Source organism: Glycine soja, chromosome 15, assembly GCF_004193775.1.
Source record: "Glycine soja cultivar W05 chromosome 15, ASM419377v2, whole genome shotgun sequence".
NCBI classification, from domain to species: Eukaryota; Viridiplantae; Streptophyta; class Magnoliopsida; order Fabales; family Fabaceae; genus Glycine; species Glycine soja.
The window spans coordinates 6,731,586-6,752,271 of record NC_041016.1 but is presented as its reverse complement, the minus strand read 5'-3'; the positions used below and the strand labels follow the sequence as shown (position 1 = coordinate 6,752,271).

The 20,686-nt window shown below is 34.7% G+C and overlaps 4 protein-coding genes across 5 annotated transcripts; 2 read left to right on the top strand and 2 right to left on the bottom strand.

Annotated features, from left to right (window-relative positions):
- Positions 1–2,944: 2,944 nt before the first annotated feature.
- Positions 2,945–5,116, bottom strand: LOC114387928 (heat shock 70 kDa protein-like). The gene has a single exon (XM_028348206.1). It carries the CDS (start codon positions 5,015–5,017, stop codon positions 3,212–3,214), a length of 1,806 nt encoding a protein of 601 aa, XP_028204007.1. The 5' UTR covers positions 5,018–5,116; the 3' UTR covers positions 2,945–3,211.
- Positions 5,117–9,164: 4,048 nt separating this feature from the next.
- On the top strand, positions 9,165–12,588 carry LOC114387309 (heat shock 70 kDa protein-like). Its single transcript, XM_028347464.1, has 2 exons — positions 9,165–9,416; positions 10,351–12,588. Exons 1-2 carry the CDS (start codon positions 9,165–9,167, stop codon positions 12,466–12,468), a joined length of 2,370 nt encoding a protein of 789 aa, XP_028203265.1. The 3' UTR covers positions 12,469–12,588.
- Positions 12,589–14,150: 1,562 nt separating this feature from the next.
- On the top strand, positions 14,151–19,029 carry LOC114388189 (26S proteasome non-ATPase regulatory subunit 14 homolog). 2 transcript variants are annotated; one of them, XM_028348531.1, is made up of 7 exons: positions 14,151–14,437; positions 14,528–14,705; positions 14,794–14,875; positions 15,554–15,730; positions 16,188–16,355; positions 16,525–16,753; positions 18,407–19,029. In XM_028348531.1, the coding sequence occupies exons 1-6, from the start codon at positions 14,305–14,307 to the stop codon at positions 16,714–16,716; spliced, it is 930 nt and encodes a 309-aa protein (XP_028204332.1). In that variant the 5' UTR covers positions 14,151–14,304; the 3' UTR covers positions 16,717–16,753; positions 18,407–19,029. The 2 variants fall into 2 exon arrangements, with proteins under 2 accessions (XP_028204332.1, XP_028204333.1); XM_028348532.1 differs by lacking the exon at positions 18,407–19,029 and adding an exon at positions 17,196–17,913.
- Positions 17,287–20,541, bottom strand: LOC114388111 (ankyrin repeat-containing protein At5g02620-like). Its single transcript, XM_028348445.1, has 2 exons — positions 20,449–20,541; positions 17,287–17,730 (listed from the first exon to the last, which is right to left on the bottom strand). The coding sequence occupies exons 1-2, from the start codon at positions 20,539–20,541 to the stop codon at positions 17,287–17,289; spliced, it is 537 nt and encodes a 178-aa protein (XP_028204246.1).
- Between the last annotated feature and the right edge of the window lie 145 nt (positions 20,542–20,686).

The following is a 20,686-nucleotide window of genomic DNA, read 5'->3' as shown; positions in this document are numbered from 1 at the left end:
ATGCTAATTTTAATCTTCAAACGATTTTTTTAGTAACTCTTTAGGTATTAGAATAACATAATAATATTATTTAATATAAATATATTCATATTTTTGTGAGTATACTTCTGTACAAACTAGAAAAGTAATTACTTTGACCGGAGGATTTCAAAAGACAGATAAATACATCATCAACTTTGAATGCACTCCTTGTATTGGCATCAAAAGATTCCTTTCACGTTGTGCACTAACTATATAAAAAAATTATATACGCTTTTATGATTTACAGTATTTTTCCGTTGATATCTCCATGCCTGCGAGTTCCAAGATGCAGCGAACTGAGTCAGCGTACCTGCTAAGAGTTATATAATAAAAAAATGATTTAAATATGATTTTTCTTGTAATTTAACATTTTTTTAGTTTTTTTTTAAATAATAGTTATACATTGATAATGTGAAATAATTTTAAAATATCATCTAATCACAAATTATATTTTATATAATTTTTAAATAATTATTATAAAAGTTAACAAATTTTTCACGTCCCATGATGATTGATTTGTATTTGAACTATCATTTATAACTATTTTATACTTGCACTACATAGTTTGTTTCCTTAAAAAAGTCAATATTAGTCTTTAATTTCTCCAAACATTTTATTTTTTATCCCTAATGTCAAAGTTCATTACAAAAATGTTAAAGATGATATTAATATATCAAGTTGTTAATTCGGGTAATACTAAATTCGTTCTCTTTAAATAAAATCTCATATTCGGATTTTGTAAATGAAAAAACGTAGTTTGAATAAAAAAAAACTCCACTAAAAACACTCAATCAAACTTTTAAACAAAAATTAATCATCAATGAAATTAGTAGATATTTTACACTAATATCATAAGGAAAAAAATGACATTAACATAATATCATCATGATGTCACAAAAATAAAAGATGACATCATGATGAAGTCATCACATGCCATGTTAATTGTATAATAATGTCATTAATATCATGTCAACAATTTCACATCATCATAATTTCAAAGAAACTAAAACTGAAAAAGAAAATATATAAGAATTTAAAATAAAAAATACAAAAATTAAAAGTTAAAAATATATTTTGTGCAAACAAATATTCAAGTCATGTATAAATTTAATTTAAAATTAATATAAAATGTCTTAAATAAGACAAAAAAAATCAATCAACAATATAATGTATCACTTAACTATAATTTTTGTTATTTCAAATTGTCTTACATACTAACCCAAACTTTAAAGACTTTTATTAGAATTCATTACTCAGGTCATCAATCAACAACGCATTAAAGAGATCTTTTTACTATTATGTCATGAGAAAACTTTGAAAGAATGGAAAACTCTAGATTTAGAGGGGGGGGGGGGAGTTCATGACCTTTAACCTATTCATAACGCTTAGAAATCAACCAAATAAAATATCTATAATGCAATGACAACAACCATGGTTATAGGATGTTGTATTGGTGTGTGTTGGTTCTACTAAATGAACTTGCTAGTGGCAACAAGTCATTGTTTCTAGTTTATGACAATGATGTAAAAATAAGTCAAATTAAACTAGACTTTGATAAGCTTAAGTCTAACCTTGGTTAAAAATATAAAGTCTAACTTGACATTTTTACTTGTTATAGGTTTATTTTTTAAGTTTGATCTAACCTACATAAAAGTACGACTTGATTTGTATTAGGACTTATGCATGTGGATAACTTCCACCATAACATATAGAGATTACAAAATCTTTAATCTTGTATGGATTATTATGTCTATATATTCTCAAGTCATATTTGAGCAACCTTTATTGGCCTCCCACATTGATCCCTAACTTAGTGCACACTCATAACAAATTGCAAATTAATGCTCATAAATGCATGATCTTACCGTCATATATTTTATAAACATATAATTAATTCCACATCAACCCTTCACTTAGTCTTGAAACACCAAATTACTTCCTTCATTCCTAATTATAAGATATTTTCATAAATTTGTTTATCTCCTTTTATAATTTTTTAAATTTCTAGATACATTAATTATTATTTTTCTTATGTATTTTTACTTAATTATTCTCTCTTCAAATATTAGTGAGAACAATTAAATGAAAAGAGAGATAAGAAAAGAATAATTATAGAATATAGTACAAATAATTGACAAATTTAATGTGATTAAATAAATTAACTATTTTTTTAGGGAATATAAATTAATTGAAAGGATCTTATAATTAAGGATGATGTAAGTATGACGAGCATAAAGATCCTAAGGAATCTGCTACTCCCTTTGGAACCCTCTACAAAGTTATAAGAATATCAAACATCTTATAACAAGGTCTTGACAAAACACAATTTTAAAAATTCACTTAAATAATAAAAAAAAATTAAAAACATCCAAACCTTAAAAACCTTAAGATGTATGTCTCCCTTTTCATTTACATCTATAGTGAATTTTTGGTCCATTTGGTTTGATATGGTTTATACGGTATTTTAAATACATATGCCTTTAAATTTTATATAAAAAAATTATCCAACAAATATAAGTTTCATTGAAATAAAAATGGTACAAGATGTACTCATCAAACAACAAAGTAATCCTACAATCCAGCCCTCAACATATATCATTTAGGCATCCCCTCAAAATTTGATGTTACATTTTACATACTTTGGATCCAAAACGTAACCACAGAGGAAGTCCCTACCTAGTAAGTAAAAAATCCTCCCACTGAAAACAAACGAATACACACTCTACCTCACATCAAGCTCGATTCCAATACAAAACTTATCCTCGCACAACCAAGTTACATATGAACATCAGCACATGAATTCAACCTGTCATTCAACATTTTGAATTTTCATAGATTCTAAAATCTCATACTATAAAAGCATCAACCTAGGCACAAAGCGGGAAGAATGGAACATTCATAAAATGATGAAATATACATATAATAAGTGGGTAAAAACTTATCAGTATTGAATTATGATTTATGAAATATAACTAGTCCATTCCATAAGCACCATCATATCACAAAGGTACTTTAATAATTAATAAACACGACATTCCTTGCATACATACAACCTTAGGTACTTTCACATTTTAGACATAAAGCACAAACCAGTTATACACACTCTGACAACTAGATTGAGTAAAGAAGCTGGAACTATTTTACATTGCTTCGGACTCAACATTAAAACTTGTTCTACCAAGAATTACCATTACCTAAACTTCCGAAACTTTTCTTCCAACTCCTGCTTCTTGTACTCAAACTCATCAGTTTCAGCCAATTGGTTTCTGTCAAGCCACTCTATGGTCTCCTCCACAACCTTCTCAAGGTTCTTCACTCTGTCCCTCATTTCAAAGGCATAATTCTCAAGCAAGTTCTTGGCCCTCACCTTGTTACTCACCTCCTCATCCTCTGCCTTATACTTCTCTGCATCTCTCACCATCCTCCTCATCTCTTCAGGACTCAACCTCCCATGCTTGTTGCTGATCGTGATCTTCTTCTTCAGCCCCGTGCTCCTATCTCTAGCAGTGACTTCCACAATGCCATCAACACCAACATCAAACCCCACATTGATTTGTGGAACTCCCCTTGGCGATGGAGTGAAACCAGAAAGCTCAAACTTCCCAAGAAGGAAGTTATCCTCTGTCTTTGCATGCTCCCCCTCGAACACTTTGATCAAAACACTTGTTTGATTATCAGAAAAAGTGGAGAAGACGCTCTCCCTCTTGGTGGGGATCATGGTGTTCTTGGGAATCAACACTGACATTTCACCAGCATCAGTCTCAATCCCAAGACTAAGCGGCATCACATCCAGCAGCAACAACTCCTCCACCTTCTTGTCTCCTTCGCCACTCAAAATGGCGGCCTGAACCGCCGCACCATACGCCACGGCCTCATCAGGGTTTATGCTTTTACAAAGTTCCTTGTTACCATTAACACTGAACATGTCCTTCAAAAGTTGCTGCACCTTTGGAATTCTAGTAGACCCTCCTACCAGAACAAGCTCATGAACTTGGCTTTTAGCAATCCTTGCCTCCTTGAGGCACTTCTCCACCGTCTCCATACACTTCATAAACAAGTCCTTGTTCAGTTCCTCGAACAAGGCCCTTGTAACAATTGCATGTAGATCAGCCCCTCCACATAAAGAATCAAGCTCAATAGTGGTTTGGGAACTTGAAGAGAGAATCCTCTTAGCTTTCTCACACGCTGACCTCAACCTTCCAAGAGCTTTGGGGTTTTCACCAATGTCCTTCTTGTACCTCCTCTTGAAAATACCCACGAGATAGTTGACCAATTTGTTGTCAAAGTCAACACCTCCCAAATGGGTATCTCCCACCGTGGCTTTAACCTTAAACATCCCTTCATCAATTGTAACCAGGGAAACATCAAAAGTACCACCACCGAGGTCAAACACAAGCACGTTCTGCTCACCTTCTCTCCACCCTTTCTTGTCCAACCCGTAAGCAATAGCAGCCGCGGTTGGCTCGTTGATGATCCTCAACACGTTCAAACCCGCGATTTTCCCGGCATCCTTAGTGGCCTGTCTCTGCGCGTTGCTGAAGTAAGCAGGGACAGTGATCACTGCATCCTTTACGAAATGACCCAAATGGGCTTCGGCAACCTCCTTCATCTTAAACAGCACCATGGAAGATATCTCTTCGGCTGCAAGGAGTTTCTCTTCGTCTTTGTATGTTACAGCAATCATGGGCTTGTCTCTGGCTCCAGGGACAACCTTAAAAGGCCACAACTTTATGTCTTGCTGTACGGACTGGTCGGAGAATCTGCGACCGACCAAACGTTTGGCGTCGAAGACGGTGTTTTGAGGATTCATGGATCGCTGGTTGATGGCAGCGTCGCCCAACAACCTTTGAGTGTCGGTGAAGGCAACGTAGGAAGGGGTGGTGCGGTTGCCTTGGTCGTTGGGAATGACCTCGACGCGGTTATGGTTCCACACAGCCACGCAGCTGTAGGTGGTGCCCAAGTCAATGCCCATGGCTTTGACTTTTCTGGGTGCCATAGAACAACTAAGAACTTGAAAGAGAGACAGGGGAGTAGAACAAACAGAGAGAGAATGTGGATTTGGTTGATGAATGAGAAGTGAAGTGAAGTGAGACACTCTATGTCTATTTAAAGGCATAGAAAAGAAACTGAGCGTACGAGAAACATTTTTTTTGGTACTTGAGGGGAAGGTGTGTGGAAAGAACCGTGGAGAAAATTGGGGACTTTAATTTGATTTGGTAATTTACGAAGAATGTAGGTCTTTAATTAATCTTTATTTTATTTACTTTAATTTTTATAAAGTGTTAGAAAGAGAGAGGAACTACATGAAATCCTATTTCGTTTCAAAATTAAGATCATCTTCAATTGTGAAAAGAACTACATTAATCTAGTCATTTATTTTTTTATACTCGTTTGATTTAATTAATTAAATAATAAATTTATCTTTTGAAATTTAGATTAAGGAATTATAAGCGTGAGATTCAGAGACTTCCTAGCAAAAAAGAGATCGACAAATCTAAATATCTAATCATGATTTTTTTTATTCTTTGGAAACCTAAAAACAAATTAACCTAGCCTATCCTTCAAGAGAATAGAAAATTTTACTGAAAAGGTAAAAATCTTAATTTTTTTGTGGTACATAAAAGTTTTAATTAGAGTGATAATAACAAAAAAAATATAAATATAATAGATGATACTAATATTGTAAAAAAGAGAAATACAGAAAGTTATACGAGCAATATTAATAAGTAATAGGTGACTCACAATTCACAGAGATTCACTTTACTGGGTGTTGGAAAGGGAAATGAATATTCCCTTGCGCACTACCATAGTACCATTATTAGTACCGCCCCGATGGCCCATTTGACTCCTTCTCCGCCAAGGGGCTCATTTGATTGGGTACTTTAGCCAAATTATACATGGGGGAGAATTATATTAAAGTTAATAATTAAATAAATAAACTTACCTAAAAAATTAAATAATAATTTAATTTAATTTAAAATATACTACAACTGTACAATGTGACAAATTTATCAAAATTAATAAAAAATAATTAAATTAGTTAATTTAATTAATAATATTATAAATTTAAATTTTATTTTAATAACCATAAAATTATATTATTTAAGTATATGCTATATTTAATAATATAGCTAAATATTAATTTTGATCCTTTATATTTTAATATTTTTTTTATTTTGATACCTTAAATTTTAAAAAATTTATTTTACATTTTTATGTTTTTCAGAATTTTATTTTTGTTTTTTCTTTTATTTTTCATTAAATTTAGTGTTTCACTTAAATTTAAATTTTAAAATAATTAATTTAAAATAATAATAACTAAAAAATTGAAATTATGTATCTTTAAAAAACAAATTTTATAATTTATCACAGAAACAAACGCAAGTCAACCAAAAACACAAATATATTTCTGGCATAATTTGTTTCTAGAAAACACAGTGATGGTTTTAGACATTATTATTTTAAATTAATTATTTCAAAACTAAAAATAAAGTTAATAAAATTCTATTATTTTAAATGAAAAATTAAAGAAATGATTGAAATAAAAAAAATTAAAATTTAATGTATAAAAACAAAAAATACTAAAATATTAAAGATCAAAAGTGACATTTAATATAATAAATTAAAAGAAAAAGTGTTATACAATAATAATGTAAAAAGTTGTACACTGTAAATCTATTTTATACTATTTATCTATAAACATTAAACTCTAACAGTAATTTAAGATATAATTTTTCATCAATAATGAGTGAATGCGTTTAGGAATGACAAATTGTACCCGGGGATACCAGCAAAAATACTCACAAATTGGTAAGATAATTAATGATTAAATTGATGTTGTTTTAAAATGTAAAGAAACTAAATCAATGCCTAATTTTTTTAAAAATTCAACTTTTAATGTCTACCGTCATCTTTAGAAATTGAATCAGTGAGATTTATAACCGATGGTTCAAATAATTTAACCGATTGGGTTTATAATTAAAAGGTAATTGAATCAAATAACGTTCAAGCTAAAAACAAAACTGATTTACAGTTTAACTGATTTTTAAAAATTAATTTAAACATTTACTCAAAATATAACCAAGCTCTTCACGACCAAAGGCTAAGGGAAGAAAACAAAATCCAATCAATGATATTTTTTATTTGTTGTTATACATCCAATCACTGAATATATCAACTCCTTGGCAAAGAAGTAGCCAAAGGGAAAAGGAACCTATGCTACCTAACCCGCTTTTTTCAGTATTATTGATAGACTTGTTTTGTAGTTGACTCTAGCTCATACTCTCCTGATGAAATATTCTAATTTGTAATTACACATTATTTTTTTAAGTATAAAAAGTGAGAAAAATAAGAAAGAAATATTAATTTTTTAATTGAAGAAATAAAAATTAGAGATTTTTAAAAAAAAATCCCAAGATAAACTAAATTACATTTTAGAATAAATAGTCATTTTTATCTCCAAGATTTATACCCAGTGACAATTTCATCCTTAAACTATGAAAATATTCAATTTAATCTACAAAAGTATAAATATACTAACAATTTAGTTCAATCGAGTTAAGTGATCTCTGATTTTATTAACATTGAGTATATTCGTAGTATGTGAAGGGTAACATGACAAGTCCATATGTTCAATGAGACTTTTTTATGTCAATTTTTAGATTAAATTGTCAATGAAACTTTTTAAAAATGTTATTTTTTATTTTACTAACCTAATGTTATTTTGAGAGGATGTTCTTTTTCTTTTTGATTTTGTGGAAATATGTTGTTACTCAATGACATTTTAGTCCTTAGTAGATATACCCTAGTAGATATAACAAAATGATCCAGAACACTTGTATGAATTTAAAACATGCATTCATCGTTACACTCAAAATTTTGTTCATAACATAACCAAATTGTGATGAGGAAGATGTTTCAGACCAAATCTAAAAGTAGATAAGAAGGAATTCTTGTAAAAAAGGATTCATAGCAGGATACACACCAAATTTTGAAAATAACACTATGATTAAGCTTAAAATTATGTTTATAACATAACTAAAAAGTAGTAAAATTTGTAACATGAGAATATACCCAAAACAAAAAAAAGACACCAGATCATGGATTAACATCCATGATTTCCCTTGCACTTGGAACATAACACTATCACAATATAAATTTCAAATTGTGGTTGGGAAATAAAGGTTAAAACAAAGCATTCTCATTCATGCATTTGTGTTGCTACGAAGTAACAAAATGCAACCTTATATTTTGAGATGACCTCTCATCTTCAACTCAAAGGTAAAATATCATATTCAAACGACGACCACAAATAAAATGTCATCAACCGACATTGTTAGCCACCAATAATGCAAATGACGGAGAAGGAAAACAATCAAGAACATTGGATTCAATTTCTCTCTCACAATGGTAAAATGAAGAAAAACCCTAATAATCGCTTTCTATGGTTGTGTGGTGATTTTTAGATGTAAAAATAAAAAAATAAATTGACAAATTGGTTCACAAATATTTGATCTAATGTATGTTGCTCACTTTCATACACATAAATGTGTCACATCAATGCCACATCACCTAAGACAAGTAAACCTAACAAAGATAAAAATGATTTAACAACTTAATGAAATTATCTTTATATTTAAACTTTTGTAAACTAAATTAATAATTTACAAAGTTCAAGAATGAATTTGTAATCAAGTACAAATTACATGGACAAAAGTACTTATTTATAGTAGATTTTATATGGATGGATGGATTATCATATGAATTCTACTAATATATGAGAGAATTGATTAAGAAATACTACATATTTGTTAGATAACCCTGTATTAGCCATCCCCTCTCTTCGTTATGACTAAAGCGCGTCTCTCTCTTTGCTCTTTTCTTTTCCAATCTTTTTCAACATTGCCCCCAATTTTCTCCACGTTGCTTCCCTTCCCAATCAGTTTCCCAACAAATTCTGAAATCAAGGGTTTCTGAATTCTAATAATCACACTCTTATGCCTATAGATAGACAGACACAGATCCATCTTACCCATCACTCATCAATCACATCCACTCTTCCACAATCAAAGACCCTTTTCTCTCTGTTCTCCGGTGGGTAACTAACTTTCGTCTCTTCTCTTCTTCTCTGCTAAACTCTTCCAATGGCAACAAAAAAAGTCAAAGCTATAGGCATTGACTTGGGCACTAGCTACAGCTGTGTGGCTGTGTGGCAACACAACCGGGTCGAGGTCATTTCCAACGACACCACCCCTTCCTACGTTGCCTTCAATGACACCCAAAGGTTGTTGGGGGACTCCGCCATGAGCCAAAGATCCATGAATCCGCAAAATACCGTCTTTGACGGCAAACGTTTGATTGGTCAACGATTCTCCGACCAATCCGTACAGCAAGACATGAGCGAACTTGAGAGTATTGATCACCAAGACCTTTCAAGAACTTGATTACCTTATCTTGCTCCTTGAATTTGCGTAAATCTGTAGCAGCACCACAAGAACACGGGATAGCGCAAGTACAATCACGAATTGGACGAAAATTCTCAATTTCTTCTCAAAGCATCATCAATTTGGTGAAATATGAAGAGATGTCAAGAGTTCCTTGTTGAAGACGAGCTACTTCCTCTTGAATATCAACAACGCGAAAAATATCACCCTCTTGAATATCAGCAACACAAAAAATATCACGCTAAGAGAACCGATTCTCCAAACTTTTCCATACAAGAGAAGCGCGATCACACCAGAGGAGAGATTTCGCGATTTCTTTAGAGATTGAACGTTGAAGCCATGAGAGAATGAGGTTATTACAACGAAGCCAGGGTTCATAGAGAGGATAAGAGATAGGGGGAGGGGAAAGAGTGCCATCAACAAATTTGACCTTGTTCTTAGAGATAAGAGCCACCTTCATCGATCTGCACCAAATCTGGTAGTTTTTGTTATCAAGCACAGGTTGAACGAGAACAAGAGAAGGATTCTCATTCGGATGCATGTAGTATGGATTAGAGGGATTGGTAGCAAAATCAGAGTAAGAAATCACCATTGTTGAGGTGATTCAGCAAGAAAGAATTGTAGAACGCAAAGAAGATGAAGGCGCGAAGAAAAAAATTGTGGAAACTGTTTCAAACTGATACCATGTTAACTTTGGAATACCAAAGGAGAGAAATTATGAAATGGAATATATTCATTATCAAAAAAACATAAAACAATGCATAAAGTGTAATTAATATATATAGTAAACTAGCTAACTAACAAACTCTTAACTTGGCTAAATTAATTCAGTTACAACTATGATTAACTAAGATTAACTAGAGTTACTATTTACATCATGTAATACATGAAGCTGTGGCCTTTTAAGGTTGTCCCTGACAACAGAGACAAGCCCATGGTCGCGGTCACTTACAAAGGCGAGGAGAAACTCCTTGCCCCCGAAGAGATATCTTCCATGGTGCTGTTTAAGATGAAGGAAGTTGCCGAAGCCCATTTGGGTCATTTCGTAAAGGATGCAGTGATCACTGTCCCTGCTTACTTCAGCAACGCACAGAGACAGGCCACTAAGGATGCCGGGAAAATCGCGGGTTTGAACGTGTTGAGGATCATCAGCGAACCAACTGCGGCTGCTATTGCTTACGGGTTGGACAGAAAAGGATTGAGAGTGGGTGAGCAGAACGTGCTTGTGTTTGATCTCGGTGGTGGTACTTTTGATGTTTCCTTGGTGACTATTTATGAAGAGATGTTTAAGGTTAAGGCTAGTGTGGGAGATACTCATTTGGGTGGTGTGGATTTTGATAACAAATTGGTGAACCATCTGGTGAATGTGTTTAGAGAGAAGCACAAGAAGGATATTAGCGGGAATGCGAAAGCTTTGGTGAGGTTGAGGTCAGCGTGCGAGAAAGCAAAGAGGATTCTGTCTTCGACTGCTCAGACAACGATTGAGCTTGATTGTTTATATGAAGGGGTTGATCTGTATGCCACTGTGACAAGGGCCTTGTTCGAGGAACTGAACAAGGACTTGTTTATGAAGTGTATGGAGACGGTGGAGAAGTGTCTCCTTGAGGCAAAGAGTGATAAGATTCAAGTCCATGAGATCGTTCTTGTTGGTGGGTCTACTAGAATTCCAAAGGTACAGCAACTTCTGAAGGACATGTTCAGTGTCAATGGTACCACCAAAGAGCTTTGCAAAGGCATCAACCCTGATGAAGCTGTGGCGTACGGTGCAGCAGTTCAAGCAGCAATTTTGAGCGGTGAAGGAGATAAAAAAGTGGAGGAATTGTTGTTGCCGGTTGTGATGCCAATTAGTATTGGATTCGAGGGTGCTGGTGGTGTGATGTCAGTGTTGATCCCCAAGAACACCGCGATCCCCACCAAGAAGGAGAGGGTTTGTTCCACCTTCTACGACAATCAGAAATCTCTTACAGTCAAAGTGTTCGAGGGAGAACAAGTTAAGACAAAGGATAACTTCTTTCTCGGCAAGTTTATCCTCTACGAGTTCGATCCATTACCAAAGGGAGTGCCACAAATCAACGTTATCTTTGATGTGGATGCTGATGGCATTGTGGAGGTAACCGCGGAAGATCAAGCCAAAGGGTTAAAAAAGAAGATCACAATCAATAGCAAGCACGGAAGGCTAAACCCGGAAGAGATAAGAAGAATGGTGAGAGATTCAAAGAGGTACAAGGCAGAGGATGAGGTGGTAAAGAAGAAGGTGAAGGCGAAGAACACACTCGAGAATTACGCTTATGAAATGAGGGAGAGAGCAAAGAAGATTGAAGAGGCAGTTGAGGAAACCATAGAGTGGCTAGAGTGTAACCAATTGGCAGAGATAGAGGAGTTTGATTGCAAGAAGCAAGAGCTAGGAAGGTACCTAAGAGATGATCCAAATTATAGTAACACCTCAAATTCTGGAGTTAAGGTTCCTATATGGTGTACATGGAGATGTCCACCTAATGGGTGGGTTTGCCTGAACACAGATGGTTCTGTGTTTGAGAACCATAGAAACGGGAGTACTGGGAGTGCGTGTGGTGGTCTAGTTCGTGATTCCTCAGGATGTTTCCTAGGTGGTTTCACTGTTAATATAGGTATCACAGCGGTTACTTTAGCGGAGCTATGGGGCGTAGTTCACGGTCTGAAGTTGGCGTGGGATCTTGGTTGCAAGAAGGTGAAGGTGGATATTGATTCTGGTCATGCTCTTGGTCTTATAAGGCATGGCCCAGTGGCTAAAGACCCAGCTTTTGCGTTGGTTTCGGAGATCAACGAGCTTGTTCGCAAAGAGTGGTTGGTGGAGTTCTCGCACGTGTTTAGAGAGTCCAATCGTGCGGCTGATAAGTTGGCTCACTTGGGACACTCCCACTCTTCGGAATCGGGTGCGAAGCGATTCTCGGACCCACCCTTTGCCCTTCTTGCTATTCTTCAAGATGACTTGGCAGGGGTTGCAAAGCAACGTGGCGTTCCCTAGTTGATAAGGGAGAGTAAGAGATTTAACCATGAACCAATGTAAATTAGTTGGACTTTGAGTGAGTGTGTACATAAAGTTTATGGTTTATAATCCAATGACTTTACGTTTCTTTCTTTTTAATCATCCTATGCTTATGAGAGTTTTTTTTTGCCTCGTGAAACATAATTTTTAAGTAAAGAAAGAAGGAACCAAGAAGGTACATCAATATCAATACCAATAACAGTACTAGTAGTCATATTCTGTCCAAAAAAAAGTCATATATACAGGTACACCAATTTATCAGTGTTAAAACTTTTCATATATTTAGACAAAACTCTTGAAACATTGAGGCCATAGCCTCACCGGTTACCAACTCCTCTCCCTCTTTCACTATTTGGCCTTAATTATTATGAAATGGAAAATGCATTGAGCTCATGCGCAATATTGCAACCGGAGGCTTATTATTATTATCATCAGGGGCAAAGGGCATTTCATCACAAAAATCCACCTTCCAAGACAAAGGATAAAGTTCTTTTAAATTGAGCGTATTTGGAAAGTGCAAAAGCAATTCACCTTTAATTTAATTAAATGTATGTAATAATATGAACTCATCAAAATTTAAAGATGCCTAACTATACCTTGATTGAGAGACATTTCTACAAAAGCTGTGGTCACAAAACGGGTGAGAAGACTCTTGCTGTGGTCACAAAAGCTGATAAGGCCCCTGAGGGCTTGCATGAGAAGCTAACTGCTAATGATGTCAACATTGGACTTGGCTATGTGTGTGTCAGAAATCGCATTGGGGTTGAGTCCAATGAAGCCAAACTATTCCAGACACACCTACTTTTGTTCAAAATTGATAAGTCCATTGTGGGCATTCCAGTTTTGGCACAGAAGCTGATTCAACTTCAAGCAGCTAGTATTTCCGAAATACTGCTTAAGAAGATCAATAACAAGCTCGGTTCTCAGCTTTCGGAGCTGGACAAATTAACAAAGAACCTTACTTCCGTGGCTGATGCCATGTCTGCATTCATGCATATCATTGGGTTGGCAAAGAGTGACTGAGGAAGATTCTTCTCAGAGTAGAATTTGATGAGTACCCTGATGACAAGCACATGCATTGCAATGTTCCCATTGAGACAAAAATAAAACAGTGAGAAACGCAGAAACCCTCTTTTCTCAGAAGCTGGCAGCTGACCGAACGTCTATCTGATCAGGTCACTTCAATGGCAACAACATATCTAGTTCAAAAAAGAAGTAATGTGTTCCGTTTGGAATGCAACAAGAAAGAAAGTGAGGAAGGAAAATAAATTAAAATTTGAATTGAAAAGAAAATGACACGATTTTTTTTATAAAGAGGGTCTCACACATTTGTATTTCTGTTTTCAACAATGAAGAAATGTGAAAAATTCTGACATCTTTTTTACTTTTTATTAATATTGTATTTGATAGAGATGAATGAAAAACACAATTAAAAGTATGAGAAATAAAAATAAATAAAAAGAGATGAAAGAAAGATGAGAAAGAGTAAAAAAAAACACACACATTATATTATATTTGTTGCAGTCTCCTAAGCCGCTGCTGGTCCCACATATAATATAAAAAGATGTAATTGAAATATTTTTAAAAATTAAATAACTTTATAAATTTAAGGATTAAATTAAAGTCATTTTTAATAATCTAGGAATCAAATTAATAGTTACCGCTTAGATAAAACATCTAAGTATTGAAGTAGGGCACCGAATAAGGATTTTCTGGTTTTGTTGTTGGTGGGTTTCAGCGTTCCGCTTCAACTTCAAATTCTCAGTGAAACCAATTCAGTTCAGTCCAAATCCCAAATCCGAAGTGAGATTTGCGATGGAGAGGCTTCAGCGAATGTTCGCAGGTGCAGGTGGAGCTCTAGGGCACCCTCCCCCAGATTCCCCAACTCTCGATTCCTCCGAGCAGGTCTACATCTCCTCACTCGCTCTCCTCAAGATGCTGAAGCACGGTAAAGTCCAAAAGTTTCCGTTTTTTAGCCTAATCGAGTCATGGGGTACCCGATTACAAAATTAGGGTTTTCGTGTTTTTGTAATTGCAGGAAGGGCTGGGGTTCCCATGGAAGTGATGGGTTTGATGCTTGGAGAATTCGTGGACGAGTACACCGTTCGTGTGGTTGATGTCTTCGCAATGCCGCAGAGTGGTACTGGTGTTAGTGTTGAAGCTGTTGATCATGTTTTTCAGACTAATATGCTTGACATGCTCAAACAAACCGGAAGGTATTTTATTTATTATTTGCGTATTTATTTTTATAATTTTGTGTTGGATTTGGTTTATTAGTTCATTGATGTTGGATTTGTGTTGCAGACCAGAGATGGTTGTTGGCTGGTACCATTCGCATCCTGGATTTGGCTGTTGGCTCTCTGGTGTTGACATCAATACACAGCAGGTTCAACTTCATTTCTTTCTTTTTAATTGTTTTCTTTGTTGATTCCTGTGTTGAACCTATTGCTAATATGGCTTTAATTGTTTGCTGCCTTTTGGTTAATAAAGCTGATGCCTAAACGATATGCTCAGTTTCCCTTTGACAATGATGACACGAAAGTATTCTCCCTGCTAGCTTAGCAGAAAGACTAATATTAAAGAGTTTGAATAAAATGAGGACTAAATCATATGCCCAATTTAAATCAGGGACAAAACTACCTGCTAGATATGTTAATATTGCCATTTTACTCGTTTATTTTTAAAAAGAGATCTGAGATTCATTTAATAAAAGAATCTTAGATTTGTTTCTGATGTTCCTAGAAAGTCAATATTTGTTAGTATGGAAGCTTGCTTTGATTCCCTGAATGGTGAATGGGGAGCTGTTCATTTTGATATAAAATGTTCTTAAGATATCAGTGGAATCAAACCTTTTTCTTGCTTATTGAAAACAGTGCCATGATATGTGCTTTGAAGTGTCTGTTGCCTATTTCTTAAACTTTGAATTGTAGGTAATTGTAATTTCCATCTAGGTCTACGCATTATAATTAAATCCAATATTAGTATTAACTATTATTTTGGTTCATATTAATAAGTTGCTGCTGATTAGTATGAGTAACTTGCTCCTCTATGTTACATCATGCAGAGTTTTGAGGCTTTGAATCAGCGTGCAGTGGCTGTGGTTGTAGATCCAATACAAAGTGTTAAAGGCAAAGTGGTGATTGATGCTTTTCGATTGATCAATCCACAGACAATGATGCTTGGTCAAGAACCAAGGCAGACAACATCCAATTTGGGACATCTGAATAAGCCATCCATTCAAGTGTGTTATCCAAATCCCTTTTTTTCTGACGTTTAGAGGGCGAGCCCTGGTGCAGCGGTAAAGTTGTGCCTTGGTGACTTGTTGGTCATGGGTTCGAATCCGGAAACAGCCTCTTTGCATATGCAAGGGTAAGGCTGCGTACAACATCCCTCTCCCATACCTTCGCATAGCGAAGAGCCTCTGGGCAATGGGGTACGAACAGAGGGCGAGCCCTGGTGCAGCGGTAAAGTTGTGCCTTGGTGACCTGTTGGTCATGGGTTCGAATCCGGAAACAGCCTCTTTGCATATGCAAGGATAAGGCTGCGTACAACATCCCTCCCCCATACCTTCGCATAGCGAAGAGCCTCTGGGCAATGGGGTACGAAGTTTTTTATACTGTTGCTATGATTTATATTTGGAAGCACTTATTCTGCATTTTTTTAATTGCTTCTGACCATTTTTTATTGGCCCTCTTTAGGCATTGATCCATGGGTTGAACCGGCATTACTATTCCATAGCCATTAATTACAGGAAGAATGAACTCGAGGAGAAGATGTTGCTTAATCTTCACAAGAAGAAATGGACTGATGGTTTGACACTTCGGCATTTTGATACACATTCTAAAACTAATGAACAGACTGTACAGGTAATTTAATGATCCATAGTGTAATGTAGATTGGTACCCATCTGATTACTCATGTAAAATTCAGGCATATATATTTTGTTTTATTTATGCTAGTTTTCAGATTTAAAAAATGGCCTAATATCTTTAGTAGATTAAATACTGATAGATCTCAATTAATTTGATATTGCAGGAAATGTTGAACTTAGCTATCAAATATAACAAGGCTGTTCAAGAGGAGGATGAGCTGCCTCCAGAAAAGCTTGTAATAGCAAATGTGGGAAGACAAGATGCAAAGAAGCACCTCGAAGAGCATGTGTCAAATTTGATGTCTTCCAACATTGTTCAAACTCTCGGAATGATGCTTGACACTGTTGTCTTCTAGAGTCATTATTTTGGACCTGCTGGTTTCTTTGGCTGTGGTAAGGAGACAATTTGAGTTATTACAATTACTGTTTCCTTATTCTTCTCACTATATTTGAAGACACTAGACAGATATATTCTTTGGACAGGCTGAAAAGGTCAAGAAAGTAAAACTCAGCACATAATTTGTGTGGTGTCTCCCTCTGTATTACTGGGTATCTTTTAATGTTATTTCTGGATTTTATCTTCTATAAAATTGTCCCTATCAAAACAAAATTCCAGTTACGTTTTAAAATACCATTAGAAACTGTTAACTAACTAAACAAATACTGAATTATTGCAAAAATAAAATAAAATACTAAATAACCCACCTTAGATATGTAGTCTCTAGATGCAAGGTTTAGATTAAGCCTCATATACGGAGAATTAGATTACAGATGCAGCATAATTTAAGTTCTACTATAATGCTGGTCGTTAAACTATGTTAGAGAGGTTTTGTAGCCATGCTGTGTTAGTTTCTTGAAAGGTGCCCATATGAGATCAATGTAGAGTGGAAATTGAGCCAAGGCAAAAGGTGTCACTGGCAGACATGTCACGGCATATACACAGGAAATGCAACAGATTTGAGTTTGTCCTTTAGCACAAAGAAATGGCCAGCACAGAAACAAACCATCGTGGAGATAATGGACATGAACAACGATGTCAACCCAAGGATCAGCTTCCTGGGAAGACTGCTATCGAAATCATGCTCTTGATACCGAGATGTGAGTATTGAGAGGAACAGCACCAGTGAGGTGACAGAACAGCAACGAGCAATGAGAGATGCAATGGCAAAGGCTTTGAATTCTGGCCTGTCTTCAAGGGTTGGGGCACCTGTGTCATCTTTGAAGTTGCCGGGGATGGTGGTGGATGTGGAAAAGGCTACAGTGGCTATCAGTGCTGCTACCAAGGAGCAGGATCCAGCAGTTTTTTTCAGCCATTCTCCACCACTCCTAACGAGGTCCTTGTGAGTTTCGCTGAGGATATCTCTAGGTGTCTTGTTTTCATTGTTGTATCAACGAAAGAAATGAAGTGACATCGATTCCTTAACAAACTGCATCACATAACCAGCAGGGCAGCAACTGGTCTCAATGACCGAAATTTGTAATTAATTTTACAGGGATAATAATTGGATTCAAATAGAAGCTATAGTTGGTGTTAATAATTGGTTTAGAACTTATTTGGGTTAATAGTTCAATAAAATGTTTATTTCACAAGTTTTTATCTAATAAGATTTTTTTAAATCTTTGATTGACAGACTTATTAGAATAAGTTAAAATAGAAGCTTAATTTGATAAAGATTTTTATAAAATTTTGAAACAAGTTTAAATAAAAGCCTATATATAAAGACCCTAAATCACTAATCGTATTTAATAAGCTCTTCTATATTTGTAGCTGACGTATATATAGATAAAAAAAAATCCATATTTGCATACTCAAACAACATCCTTGATGTTTAAATGTTTAATGGATGTAATTTTTACTTTTAAATTTTTTTCTCAACTTCCCTTCCAATCATCAATAATTTGTTTCAGCATTAGCTGCATTGATTCCATTTCTGATATCACGCGAGAGTGTATCCCCTTTTAGTTTTCAAATGAAAACAAGTTAATGCAGATTATCAACTTTTGACAACTTTCAAAATTCTAATCAAATATATGTAAACTTACCAGGTACCACTTGATTTCCCAATGCATTTGAAGGGCTTCGTCAGGAATGAGCCAAGGTTTATAATCTCCTAGTTCGGCTGCCAAGTGAAATGCATTGTTTCCCTCGTTATCCACTTTTCCGAATATGACGGATACGACAAGCCAACAGACCAGCCTGATGAACCCGGTCCATTTTGTTATTTCTACTTACAGGCCAATGTGTATATAAAATCTATTACTGGTATGGTGAGAATAATTGAGTGCAAACCTATAGATCAGAGGTATGGTGAGAATAATTGATGTGCAACATATAATGAAATCCACACAGCTTTGGTAATTGACTGGAAATAATGGACTACCAATCGCTGGTTTCAGATCCTAAACAAATGATAGGATAGAGTAATGAGACTTCTGCTAACTCATTCTCAATGTTCTCTTAATTTATGTTTCTTCAATTCGCTTATAAATAGAGTTTATTTGGTGCCCAATGCCCAAATATGGTGTGTGGGAAACACATGTACATGCATGTTGGAGAGCAGACACAGTCAGATGCGTCACATAGATAGGCTCACGCGTAACATGAAAATGTATACCAGAATCTATCATAACGTATACTAGTACAAATTTTATTAACCATTTTGTCCTTACCTTGAGAATTTGTTTCAGCTCCATTATTTGTAGCAATCTTTTTTTATGCTTCAAGGTCTCTTTCAGTTCCAATTTGATCTTGTTGTTGCTTTTTGTGTAGAAATTGTGTGGAGGGCTTAGTCACTGGATATGTGGAAAATGAATCTAAAGTTATGGTTCTTAAATGATATTCATTAATAAGTTTAGGTTTTTAATAATAATTTTCTCTAAAATTCAGTTGCAAATAATAGTGAGAATACTATATAAGTTTATTTGACATTTTCTATAAAAAGATACAACTAAAAATAGGGAGTATATTTTTTTACATACCAACTAAGGTGAAGTTTTTTATCGACCTCAAAAGCTCGATGCATGTCTGGTAATTTTTCGGATAACTGTTTTTTTCTTTGCCGGTTGTTGGATACTGATAACTGGGTGCTACTTTGAGCTCCTTGACAATTATAGCTTCCAAATAAATAAAACATATACGTTATGATTATGAATAATAATGTCATATATATATATATATATATATATAGAGAGAGAGAGAGAGAGAGAGAGAGATCAATTTTCTACTTGAAAGTTAATTTCAATTTGGTAAAGTTCTTTCAAGTGAATGTAATAGTATTAACTGAAATCCCCACCTTCACTTATTAAAGTTAAATATAAAATTGGCCATTCCTCCTCATACAAGTGAGTGCATGGACCATCCAGATTTACAATTAAAATCATTATAGTGCATAACGTGATCTTCACTTATTGAATGTAATGGATGTGATTTATTTTAGATTGCAGAGAATGTTTGAATTCGGTCATGGTCGTGTATATTATTTGTTTGAAAATGTTATATTATTTTACAGTCCCTGATCTACCCTTTAGACCAAAAGATGACCCACAAAATAAGCTATCTAAGTAGTGCCAATATGACTTAATTTGGCTTAAAATATGCATGAGATATATACCCAATTAAAGATTACCCCTTTTGAGAACACAGCCTCTCTACAACTCTACCGATCATATTCGGAGAAGACCCCAAACCACTCCCTTAATGTGGACCACAATTGCCTTACTACTTACATCAATCTGATAACCTATTACCTATCAACTTCCATGTTGAATCTAGTATACTAATAAGAAACCATCTAACTTAAGTAACTATCCATCTCGTCCCTAGGCATCATTATCTTGCCAAATTCATGTTTTTACATGAAATATCTACGTTTCAAATTTTAGTAATTCATTCTTTATAGGCAAAGGTTGATTATGTTGATTATACGTACGGATCAAAGAACTAACGTGTTGATTACAAGGTTAGATTCGAATTCCCACAAGTCTCTTTACTTTATTTTATTTTTTTGCATTTGTCTTTGTATCATTTTTTTCTCCATAATTTTGTTTTTATAAAAATAAAAAGTGAAATTCCATATCATTACACTTACCGTAATAAAAAATTGCTTCAAATCGTCCCAAGAGGCTACCACTCCTGAAAACAGAGGGCTTATTTGCCAGGAGATGAAGAGGAGTCCAGCCATCCTCGTTCATCCAGTTTACAAGATCTCCATATAAACGAATTATTTGGAACGCCAAATCTGTCAAATAAATTAATTATGCGCTTAAATAAATAATTCGTTTAAATAAAGGGAAATGCTCTTAGTACGAAAATATTTTCGTGAAATC

What these genes read in the sequence shown, in the direction of transcription:
- LOC114387928 (XM_028348206.1), bottom strand. Translation starts at nt 5,017, where the DNA reads ATGGCACCCAGAAAAGTCAAAGCCATGGGCATTGACTTGGGCACCACC.
- LOC114387309 (XM_028347464.1), top strand. Translation starts at nt 9,165, where the DNA reads ATGGCAACAAAAAAAGTCAAAGCTATAGGCATTGACTTGGGCACTAGC. An exon ending in ACCAATCCGTACAGCAAGAC is followed by an intron (nt 9,417 to 10,350) that starts ATGAGCGAACTT and finishes ATCATGTAATAC; the next exon opens with ATGAAGCTGTGGCCTTTTAA.
- LOC114388189 (XM_028348531.1), top strand. Translation starts at nt 14,305, where the DNA reads ATGGAGAGGCTTCAGCGAATGTTCGCAGGTGCAGGTGGAGCTCTAGGG. An exon ending in ATGCTCAAACAAACCGGAAG is followed by an intron (nt 14,706 to 14,793) that starts GTATTTTATTTA and finishes TTTGTGTTGCAG; the next exon opens with ACCAGAGATGGTTGTTGGCT. An exon ending in TGAATAAGCCATCCATTCAA is followed by an intron (nt 15,731 to 16,187) that starts GTGTGTTATCCA and finishes GGCCCTCTTTAG; the next exon opens with GCATTGATCCATGGGTTGAA.
- LOC114388111 (XM_028348445.1), bottom strand. Translation starts at nt 20,541, where the DNA reads ATGGCTGGACTCCTCTTCATCTCCTGGCAAATAAGCCCTCTGTTTTCA. An exon ending in TGAAGCAATTTTTTATTACG is followed by an intron (nt 17,731 to 20,448) that starts GTAAGTGTAATG and finishes AATGAAAACAAG; the next exon opens with ACACCTAGAGATATCCTCAG.